The following is a 12044-nucleotide window of genomic DNA, read 5'->3' on the forward strand; positions in this document are numbered from 1 at the left end:
CATGAAAGATAACTTGTGCAATGAGGTATCCACTGCAGTTACCATGTGCGCAACTGAAAACTAATGCACAAGATGGAATAGGGAGATGGAAGCAAGTATAAGGGTGTTGGGACTCCTTACACTATCCAGACAAAGTGTCCCACAAGGGTCAAATTATGATTATATTCTGAAATAGGAAATCACAGAATCATCTTCACATTGTAATAAACCTTTTGACAGTAACTTGTACAAAATTCATTCAAATCATGATATTTTAGCCTGAACAACTATAATTGTGAGGAGATGTCTTCAGAGTTTTATCTGATAAATCAGCAAAGAATTGTAACTAGCTGCAGTACCTGTTTCTCCAGTATGCGGCTGATCTCCCCCAGTGTCCTGTCAAGGGAGGACACCTTATTGTTTGCCCAAGGTCCACTATCCTGTCCTTGTTGCTGCTTGAGGAGATCTTTCACTAATCGCTGAAGTCTGTGTGCAAAGACAAAAATGTCAGCGAAATTACTTTTATTGTTGTTTTTAAAAGGAGGTATCAAAATAAACAAGACTGAAATATGGATAAATACAAAAAGAGATTTTTTTTTGCCCTTGGGATGTGCAAAGCTATCAACCATTCTGAACTGCCCAAAAACGATGATGGGTCTTCCTATGAATGATCTTTTTTTGGACAATTGAGCGGTGTGCTTGGTTACGTCCGTGGGGTCAAAAGTAAACCAGGTGGCATGGTGACACAGTGGTTAGTACTGCTGCCTCATAGTTCCAGGGACCAAGGTTCAATTCCCGGCTTCGGTCACTGCTTAATTTGATTTTTTTTATTTGATTTGATTTATTATTGTCACACGTATTAACATACAGTGAAAAGTATGGTTTTTTGCATGCTATACAGACAAAATATATCGTTCATAGAGAAGGAAACGAGATTGCAGAATGTAGTGTTAAAGTCATAGTTAGGGTGTAGAGAAAAATCAACTTAATGCAAGGTAGGTCCATTCAAAAGTCTGACGGCAGCAGGGAAGAAGCTGTTCTTGAGTCAGTTGGTATGTGATCTCAGACTATTGTATCTTTTTCCCGAAGGAAGAAGGCGGAAGAGAGAATGTCCGGGGTGCGTGGGGTTCTTAATTATCCTGACTGTGTGGAGTTTGCACGTTCTCCTTATGTCTGCATGGATTTCCTCCGGGAGCTCCCACAGTCTGAAAGATGTGCTGGTTAGGTGCATTAGCCGTGCTAAATTCTCCTTCAGCGTACCCAAACAGGCGCTGGAATGTGGCGACTAGGGGATTTTCACAGTACCTTCATCGCAGTGTGAATGTAAGCCTACTTGTGACACTAATAAGTAAAGTAAAAGTAAAGTTTATTTATTAGCTTGATAACCTCTGGGTAACCATGTTGTCTTGATGCTTAAGGTAGACCTCAGCAAGAACTTTGATTGCACAGGCTTATTTTGGTTTCCAGCTAAAACTAAATCCAACAAACCACTGATCGTTGTTGCCACAGCTTGCATTCACTCCCACAATGTCCACAATTAAGCTACAGGTAGAATTACGCTATATGAGGGGCACGTACAGTGATCAGATTGCAACTCCACTCCTATTTACGACACAAAAATGCAGTTGCACCTTTCTCACCAAACTTTCTGACTCAGTCTGGGTGAGAAAAGTGCAGTATAGCATGTTCCCAAGAACTCCTTCCATTCAGGAGAATTGGAAAACCTGCCCCTCAACCCCCTCCCCGTTTCCGCTCTCCCAAGGCAGATTTGAGAAGTCAGAGAGATGGTAAGTGTGAACTGTAAGATGGATGGGTAGGGAGGCAGGGTGCACATTAAGCTAAGAACGAGGAATCGATTTTTCAAAATGGAGAGAATTTTGCAATTCTCACGCAAATTAATTTTATTCCTCATTATTGTTTTGAGGGTCAAAAACAAATATTAATAGTACCATGCTGTCAAATCCTATCGCCCTTGCTAGCATTTAGCAGTTTCATGTCAATGTCAACCTGGTTCAGTTGCTGGCATGTTTATTTCTAAGTGCAGTTTTTGTTGCTGACTATATAATCTTATCTGGCAATTCACTATGGCTGGAATTCCCCGGCCATTCATAGCAGCCGGATTCCCCGATCCCGCCGCAGCAAACAGAGATTTAGCTCAGCATCAAATTCTCCATCCTCTATGGCAGTGGTGGCGGGGCGTGAACGGCTTGATATCAATCTGAGGCTCCATCTCCCTATTTTGATTGATCTGGGATATGCCAAAGATCCCGTGGATCCTTGAAAATTCCTCTCTCCATCATCATCAAAAATCAATTAAGGGGTTGTTTGCCCCATTGCAGTTTGTGAAACCTTTGTGTATAAATTGGATGCCCTGTATGCAGTTACTGAAATGAAAGTAGACAAAGTTCCAGAGGACTAAAGACTGCTCCCCCAATTTTGAGTGAGAGAGAGAGAGAGCTGACTAGTGGCGATTTAACCTGAGGGTCATCACACCTCAGGCGAAGGTCAAGGTTGAAAAGGCGGGGTATTCATGAGAAAAGTCAGCCAGTATGGGAACTGAACCCATGCTATTGGCTTCGCTCCGCATTGTGAGCCAGCCGTCCAGCCAACTGCGCTATCGACATTAAGGTATCAACTCTGATGTTGCAGTGGGTATAATCGATGAATGCACAAGGTAAGCAACAATTAAGACCCTCATATTTTAATTTGTTAATATTTCAATAACCATATAGTTGAATTAGAGTATCGTCTGTCAAGAGTTACACAGCTCTTTTTGTGAAAGTATACTTTTCATTGAGGCAATGAGCAAAGGGAACTCTTTGTACTCTTCTGCAAATGATAATAATTATGAGCTCCCCCTCAGGCATTCATGTAACTCTTTTTATTTAGATGACAGCTACCGCCATGCCTATAACAGGAAGAAGAATATCAGGTGCACCAGGGATTAAAGACAGGGTGGCCCTTCATTCTGATACTGTGTCTTTCACCCACATCTCAGGCTACTTTTACAAAGGGCAGATTTTCTGCCCAAAGGCTTACCAAACCAGCACAATGTATGGAGCTACTGAAATTGTAGGTTTGGTTTAAAATTAATTCAGAACTACCCCGCCTTTCGAAGAATTAATAAACACTAGGATTTAAACATCAACTAGGGGGAAGATGCTGGAATCTAGCATCAAAGAGCAACTCATCTGATGAAGGGGCAGCGCACTGAAAGCTCATGATACCAAATAAACCTGTTGGCTTTTAACCTGGTGTTGTGAGACTTCTTACTGTGCCCAAAGAGAGGATGGCTGAGTCCTTAGATAAGTATCAGTTGATCAAAAAGTGTGAACGTGGATTTGTGAATGGAAGATTGTGTCTGCCTAATTTAGCTCCTTTTTCTCCCACAGCATGGTGCATTCAGGAATATATAAATGTAGGGGACATTGATGCTGTCTACACAAATTTCCAAATAGAATTTCAGGGTTGTGTTCATTCTTCTGCAGGTAGCAGGTTCTGAATTTATTCTTAATCAAAATTTAAAACTTCAGTAGCATTGTACATATCTGCATGGATTTCCAAAAGGCATTTCATAAGGTATTGCACAGGGATTATTAGCAAACATGAGCAGATGTAATAAGAGGTAACCTTATGGGTTGGGAAAGAGGAGATAGGCAGTTAGGTAATGGGTTCATTCTCTGATGAGTGGGAGGTGAGTCAGGGAACTTCACTGGGGCCTCAGAATTTCACCATAGATATTAATGGCTTTGATAAAGAAATAGAGAGATTGATATACAAGTTTGCAGATGGCAGTAAGTTATGGGTGAATGGTGAGTTATCTGGATGAGCCAGTGAAAGTTACAAAATGGTATAAGCAGACTAAGCAAGTGTGCTATGCTGAATGGAATTAAATGCAGAGGAAATTTAAGATCACACATTTTGGATCTGAGAAAGGCAAACTTAATTTTGGGAGGCTGGAAACTGTGGAATAGTAAAGGAGTTTGGATGTCCATGTACACAAATCACAGGAACAAATTTAATCAAAAAGGTTAATGGAATATTGGTATTTTTCCTCATGAAATTTACAAGTAAGAAAGCGCTTCACCTTCACTGTGCCTTGGTCATCTAGAGTTCCATGAATAGTTTTGGGCACCAAACTTAAGGAAATATATTTTAGTTTCACTAGAATCGTACCATTGGCTTAAGGAGTTAAATTATGAGGGATGGTTAACAACTTACCTTGTATTCTCATGTGTTTAAAACGTTGATGAGTGATCTAGCCAAGGTATTTAAAGTAATAAATTCAACAAGGTAGATGTGCAAGGAGAAACTTTTCTCTGGCATGGTGGTAAGTGGAATCCGGGACAATAAGAGGGCAGTCACTTGGGAGCGTAATGTAGGAAACCACAGTGGACTTCACTTCAAAAGTACTTCACTGGCTGCAAAGTATCCATAGGCTACAAAAGGTGCCATTTAAAAAGCTGGGCCAATATGTTGCCATCTTGTGAATTATTAGTTGTTTTGCTGTACTGCTGGCTGGCACACGTAGGTCTCACATAGCTGGCAGAAATTCTTACACTTCCTACAGGTGAAAGCGCCAGAAAGAAAGCTGAAATGGAGATCCAGCAGTATCATACATACATGAGAATGTGCTTGAAGCATTTACATTATAATACTGTGAAATTTAAGAAGGCTGATTTATTCATTTGAATTGCAAGCCCTGAGGGTGGGTTGTGATCTGTGATTAACTATCTGCTGCATGTGGTGGTAATCTAAAAGAATGAAAAAGGCACACAAATCTCCCCCACACCCAGCTACAAAAAATGAAGTGTATTATTTTTCTGTTTAACACAACTACAAAAGGATCATTGTGGGTAGAAAGTATTTGTAAATTCGAAACGACCTACAATTAAAGATTTTTAGTCATTATGACACATGGGGTTTAACTGAAGAACATTTCTTATCCTTCAGAACATGCACTAAAGCAGGCAAACGTTTCTGTATTCTCACGCTATACCGCACTTGCTAAAATCAGATTTTATCCCCATGATTCTTGATTTCACCAAAGAATGCAATGGAGGCACATGAATTAGAATTCTAGCAAAGGCAGTGAAGACAAAAAAGCTTCAATCACTTATAAATACAGCTGGACGCTCTGAATCGGAGATCTTTCTGGATGGACGTGCTAAGATGCATTCCTCATCTGCAACTACCCTGTGATTTTCTTTTTTCAAATACTGATTCATGGGATGTATATATTGCTGTTAGGCTAACATTTAGTGTCAAACCTAATTTCCCTCGAGAAGGCAGTGGTGGTGAGTTGCCTTCTTGAACCATTGCAGTCCATGTGGTATAGGTAAATGCACAGTGTTGTTCAGAAGTGAGCTCTAGGACTTTGACCCAGCAAACTTCCAGCTGGTAGTGTTCCCATGCATCAGCTGCCTTGTCTTTTTAGGTGAAAGTAGTTGTATGTGTTGTTGCGTAAGGAGTCTTGGTGAGATCCTGCAGTCCACCTTGCTGCAGGTGCACCTGCACATTGGTACATGCTGCTGTCATTGGGTGTCAATAGTGGAGGGAGTGAATGTTTGTGGATGTGGTGCCAATCAAGCGGGGCTGCTTTGTACAGGATGTCGTCGAGCTTCTAGCATGTTGTTGGAGCTGCACTCATCCAAGTAAGTGGAGAGTATTCCATTATATTGTTGACTTGTGCCTTAGAGATGGTGGACAGGCTCTGGGAAGTCAGGAAGTGAGTTATTCACTGCAGGATTCCCAGCCTCTGACCTGCTCTTATAGCCACAATATTTATATGGCTAGCCCAGTTCAGTGTCTGGTCAATGGTAACCCCAGGATATTGACAGTCAGGGATTCAACAATGGTAATGCCATTGAATGTCATAAGGCGATGGTTAGGTTCACCCTTGTTGGCACTTATGTGGCACAAATGTAACTTGCCTCTTTTCTGGATATTGTCCAGGTCTTGCTGTCTTTGGACACAGACTGCTTCAGTACCTGAGGAGTTGCAAATGATGTTGAACTTTATGCAATCATCAGCAAACATCCCCACTATGACTTTATGATTTAAGGAAAGTTATTGATGAAGTACTGAAGATGGTTGAGTTTCTGGAAGTGAGGAAGTTATGAGATGAGGCCAGTATCACTCAGCACAAGTCAGGAGTATAATGGCATACTCTTCACTTGCCTGGAATGGCAACAATACTCAAGAAGCTTGACATCAACTAGGGCAAACAGCCCACTTGACTGGCATCCCATTCATTATCTTAAGCATTCACTCGCTACACCACTCCATAGTGGCAGCAATGTGTACCATCTGCAAGATGCACTGCCGCAACTCACCAAGGCTCCTTCAACAGCACCTTCAAAATTCACAACCTCTAGATATCTTCAAAGGACAATGACAGTAGATGCATGTTCCTCTCCAAGCCACACATCATCCTGACTTGGAAATATATCACCATTCCCTCACTGTCACTGGGTCAAAATCCTGGGACTCCCTGCTTCAAGGCACTATGGATGTACCTATATCATATGAGTGAAGGGTTCAGGGCAGTGGCTCATGACCATGTTCTCAAAGGTATTTAGGGATGGGCAATAAATGCTGGCCTAGCCAGGGATGCGCACACGCAGTGAACACTTTTTAAAAAAAGCTTAAAATGATGATTCATGTTGGCACTTTGATGAGTACTGTGACCTCGCCTGTTCGGTCTTCAACTGGGGAAGGGCAGAGCAGATCTCAATCCAATCTAAACACATATTTAACCACAAGGAATAGGACCCCCACTTGAATTTTGTTATAATCTAAAAGGAAAATACTGTAAATGCTGGGAATGAAATAGAAACAAAATGCTGGAGAAACTCAGGAAGTCAGGCAGCATCTGTGGAGAGAGAAAGAGTTCAGGTTTCAAGTCCAATATGACATTTTGCAAATTTTATCATTCCTGCTTCAGGCCCCATGAAAAGAACTTCAGTTGTTTATATCACTGCAGAAGCTAACGTCACATAACTCAGTAACAACCAGTATGGGAGCATGGATCTTTCTCACCTTCATGGTTCAGTACCTCCCCCACATTAAAGTTTATTCATTAGTCACAAGTAGGCACTTTGATGAAGTTACTGTAAAAATCCCCTAATCGCCACACTCTAGCGCCTGTTCAGGTAAACTAAGAGAGAACTTAACATGGCCAATGCACCTAACCTGCACATCTTTGGACTGTGGGAGGAAACTGGAGCACTCAGAGGAAGCCCACGCAGACACAGGGAGAAGGTGCAATCTCAATACAGATAGTGACCCAAGCCAAGAATTGAATCCGGGTCCCTGGGGCAGAACTTGAGTATTGCTGAAAAGAGAGGCGTGTTGAAGCTTTTTGTCTTACACTCATCAGGACACTTCGCAAACACAACAGCACAAGAGGAAAACCACAATTTATACTGTACAAGAAGAGAATGTCAATTGGCCAGCCAATACTCAGTTTGTTTTCCTCATTTAGTCATCAGTGATATCATTGGAGAAATTAGCTTAGAGGTTACAGAGCCTGACAGTTTGAGGAGAATAACATCACAGAGAAAGCATTTGCTTGAGCAATCAAATAATATTGATCATCTCTCTGATATTAATTGAGCTTCTTCACACTGAGAGACTCAGAAATTCCTCCAACCTCCGTCTGATAAGGACATTGAACTAATTTTCAGTGTCTTTCAAAGTATCCTTCAAAACAAATGGAAAATGAATTATAATTTATTGCACTTATTTTTTAAAAAAAACAAGACAATGAGATTGAATTTAAGATCATAGTTTAATTCTACTTTGCTTTTTCTATTCTTTCTCGGTGTTAGCATTGCTGAAATATCCAAATAACAAACTTACCAACACAGAGCCTTCACCTGAGGGCTGCCATGCACAATTTTATTGCAGGGAGAACTTAACAGGCGATCAGTAGTAGCAGGTGCCCTTGCTGATTTCAGCCATCCTTTCACCACAGAAGCAGAGTCCCACTAGAAATCAACTTAATTCACCTTGGACTTGTAGATCAACTTGATACTTTCTTTACGGCTTACAACCACATAAGGCAATGCCCTTAGCTATTAAGAGGTTTGTCAGTCATAAATGCAAATTTAAAATGCTGAACCAATTAACGCTGTTATTTTGTTCTATTTCTTCAACTACATACACAGCACTGAAGTCAGAAAAAACAAGCAAAAGTTTCTTACTCTCAATACATCAATGCATTCATGAGATAATTCACTTCCACAGGAACTGCAACTACTGTCAATCATACAGCAAGTAGTTATTGTACTCCTTGATTTTTTTTCCAATTGTATTTTAATTTAGATCTTTTTGCCCTCTTCTTTCCTTGCTTTTTACAATTCTTTCAAGTTAACTCCACATTTTTTTTTGAAATGTATTTCTTTCTCAGAGTTACAAAGCCAATGTGCAGAGCAGACAAGGCAAGCCTTTAAATCCATCTCCTTGTTTGCTCCAAGAACCAAATTCAAATTAAATCCAACTCATGGTCCCTACAAGAGTGACAAACAAGATCCAAGGTGACAAGGAAAAGAATTACACCTTGGGCTTGATCGAACACTTTATCTTAGCCGAGAAGCGATGGAGTTTGCTTTATACAATCATCATGCAGAAGAGGCCCTTTGGCCCATCGAGTCCGCACCAACATGTGAGAAACACCTGACCTCCCACCTAAACCCATTTACCAGCAGCCAACCCACAGCCTAGAATGTTATGATGCGCCAAGTGCTCATCCAGATACTTTTTAGAGGATGTGAGGCATCCCGCCTCCACCACCCTCCCTGGCAGTGCATTCCAGACTGTTACCACCCTCTGGGTAAAAATGTTTTTCCTCACATTCCCCCCTAAACCCCCTGCCCCCCACCTTGAACCTATGTCCTCTCATGACTGGCCCTTCAATTAAGGGGAACAGCTGCTCCTTATCTACTCTGTCCATCCCTCTCATGATCTTGTACACCAATCAGTGCACCCTTCTGTCTGCTCCAACAAAAGTACACCAAGCCTATCCAGCCTCTGGGTTCCACCGCTGTTAAACCCATTGTAACTGTTTGGATTGTGACCTTCAACTGTTCTTTACCCCTTCACTCTTTTGCTTTGATTACTGTGACAAAGATGCTCACTTATCGTTTTCAGAGGAAACCTTTCTTTTCTCTTTGATGTAGAAAAGCTCGTTTTTATTTCCAGCATTATCTGTTTTTCGAACAGCACACAACCCCCAGAGATACAACCTTAGCATAAACCAAACTGTTTCCAAACACTTGAACAAGGTACGATGCAATCACTACTCACACTGCTTAACAAGTCTTATCTGTTTATAAAACACTTACTTGGCTTTGAAGGGTGAGTCCGGGATCTGAGCTCTGGCTTCCAGTGAGCTCTCATATTCTTTACCCCTGCATTTAATGAACAGAAGAAAGTCATGAAGGTATTAATTACTATTTCTTACACCAATGATAAATGACCAGCATATACCATTTCTACTTACAACACAGAACAAATCATTTTTCTTCATCATGTCTCTCCCTTCCTTCAAAATCTTCTTAAAATACTATTTTCAACTGTACTCTCAGGCTAAATTGCTCACCCTTAAAGCTAAAGTTTTATTTATTTGTCACAATTAAGCTTACTTTAACACTGCAATGAAGTTACTGTGAAAATCCTCTAGTCGCCACACTCCTGCGCCTGTTTGGGTACAATAAGGGAGAATTTAGCACGGCCAATCCACCCAACCAGCATGCCTTTCAGCCTGTGGGAGGAAACCAGAGTACCTGGTGGAAACCCACGCAGACACGGGGAGAACCTGCAAACTCCACACATACAGTGATCTAAGCACTGTGCCACCACGCAATGTTCCCTTTGCCATTTCTTTCACCTGTGAAATGCTCAACATTCTTTTTCACATCATATTCAAAACATCATTACAAAACATTTCAAAATGGTCATTACAGAAAGTGCAACGATATTGAGATTTTCTACATAGATCATATTGCGGACTGAGGTGCTGCAATACAATTGCAATACATGTAATATTTATTGCACACATTCAATGTGAGTCATATAGCCCGAGGAGTTCTATACAATTTCCAGACCCTCAGCGTATTACGACTGAAAGGTCTTAGACAGGTCCTGGGAAGAATCCTTTCTTTTGCAAACTTTACTCATAAAATACCTAAAGGAACATTATAAAACATGCTCGATGATCCTCTTTTACACGAGGCACAGAGGTTGCAAGTTGTTTTAGGATTGTCACTTTTTCTATTCCATAGCGTAAGTATTCACATCATTTTCTTTCTATTGCAATCCTAAACAAACAAAATTTTAAACATCACTCCTCAGCTCATCCAGTTCTGACTTTTAATAATTTTTGTGCCATGTATGCAACATACCCAATTTTAATCATGATGTGGAGTTACCAGTGTTGGACTGGGGTAGGCGCAGTAAGTAGTCTCACAATACCAGGTCAAAGTCCAACAGGTTTATTTGGTAGCACGAGCTTACAGAGTGCAACTCCTTCATCAGGTAATGCAGAATTTGTTTCAGCCTCTGATCTTTGGGTAAGCTTTCTCCAAAGCAGCCTCCATGACATACAACAATGCAGAGTCGCTGAGCAGAAACTGATAGCCAAGTTCCGCACACATGAGGACGGCCTCAACTGGGATCTTGGGTTCATGTCACACTACCTGTAACCCCCACGGCTTGTCTGGGCTTGCAAAATCTCACTAGCTGTCCTGGTTGGAGACAATACACACCTCTTTAACCTGTGTTTAACCCTCTCTCCACTCACATTGTCTGCACCGGTAATGACCTGATTACCTGTAAAGACCTGATTACCTGTAAAGACCTGATTACCTGTAAAGACTCGCATTCCAACCATTATCTTGTAATTGAGTTTGTGGCTATATATGGCTTGTTTGTGAAATAAATCCTGCACTTGTCTGAGGAAGAAGCAGCACCCTGAAAGCTCATGCTACCAAATAAACCTGTTGAACTTTAACCTGGTGTTGTGAGGCCTGTTTTAATCATTCCACTATTGGTGGGTGTCCCTTTGGTTGACTTGGTCCCCAAGCACTGGAATTCCCTCTCCACTTCTTGCGGTCTCTCTAACTTGCTCTCATAAGACACTTCTTAAAACGTACCTCTTTGACTAATTTTTGGTCATCTGGCCCAATATCTGCTTATGTGGCTTGTTGCTGCATTATTTTTTAATTGCTCTGGCAGGGTTGGTGGAGAGAGAATAGAGCCAACGTTTGAAGTCAGGATGACCCTTTGTCAGAGCTCAGTATCTGATGAAGCTCTGATGAAGGATCATCCTACCTTGAAACACTGGCTCCATTCTCTCCCCACAGATGCTGTCAGATCTGCTGAGATTTTCCAGCATTTTCTGATTTTGTTTCAGATTACAGCACATACAGAATTTTGCTTTTATCTTAGTTTCTTTAAGTGTTGTTTCTAATGCTCCTCTGAAGCATTAAAACACAAGTTTTTGTTCATTTGGAGGATGCAGTGCCTTGACACTTTTTAAAAAATTCATTTGTGGGACATGCGCATCACTAACTGGCCAGCATTTATTGTCCATCCCTAGTTGCTCGAAGGCAGTTGAGAGTCAACCACATTGCTGTGGCTCTGGACTAACATATAGGTCAGACAAGGGAAGGACGACAGATTTCCTTCCCTAAAGGACATAAGTGAACCAGATGGGTTCATCTTGTATACACTCCATGAAGCAAACCCCATCACTTCTTGGCCTTTTGGCTAAGATAAAATTTTAAATCAAGCCCAAGGTGTAAACATGTAGAAATTACTGGCAACGGGCATCACACAGGACTTGTAGATCTTTTGTTTCCTAACTGTTATTTTAAACTTGAACTTTGATTCTTCAGTTAGATCTAGCACCAGAATTCCAGAGCTTGGGGATAAAGTCAACTGAAGGCACGGTTATCAGTGGTGGAGTGATTAAAATTGGATATATTGCATTGACCGATACATAACACAAAAAGTGGAAATCCCTTCTGACACGAATTTCCAGAACTGTTGGATTACAGCAG

The 12044-nt window shown here is 41.2% G+C and overlaps 1 protein-coding gene across 1 annotated transcript in view; it reads right to left on the reverse strand.

Annotated features, from left to right (window-relative positions):
* scaper (S-phase cyclin A-associated protein in the ER) overlaps nucleotides 1-12044 on the reverse strand; it is a 359135-nt gene that overhangs the window by 165632 nt on the left and 181459 nt on the right. The window contains exons 21-22 of the mRNA XM_080216291.1: nucleotides 9327-9392; nucleotides 339-465 (exon numbers count right to left, since the gene is read on the reverse strand). Of these exons, the coding sequence (XP_080072417.1) occupies nucleotides 339-465; nucleotides 9327-9392 (193 nt within the window). The remainder of the gene's footprint in view (nucleotides 1-338; nucleotides 466-9326; nucleotides 9393-12044) is intronic.

Source organism: Carcharhinus amblyrhynchos, chromosome 32, assembly GCF_965287045.1.
Source record: "Carcharhinus amblyrhynchos chromosome 32, sCarAmb.v2.hapA, whole genome shotgun sequence".
In the NCBI taxonomy this organism is placed as follows: Eukaryota; Metazoa; Chordata; class Chondrichthyes; order Carcharhiniformes; family Carcharhinidae; genus Carcharhinus; species Carcharhinus amblyrhynchos.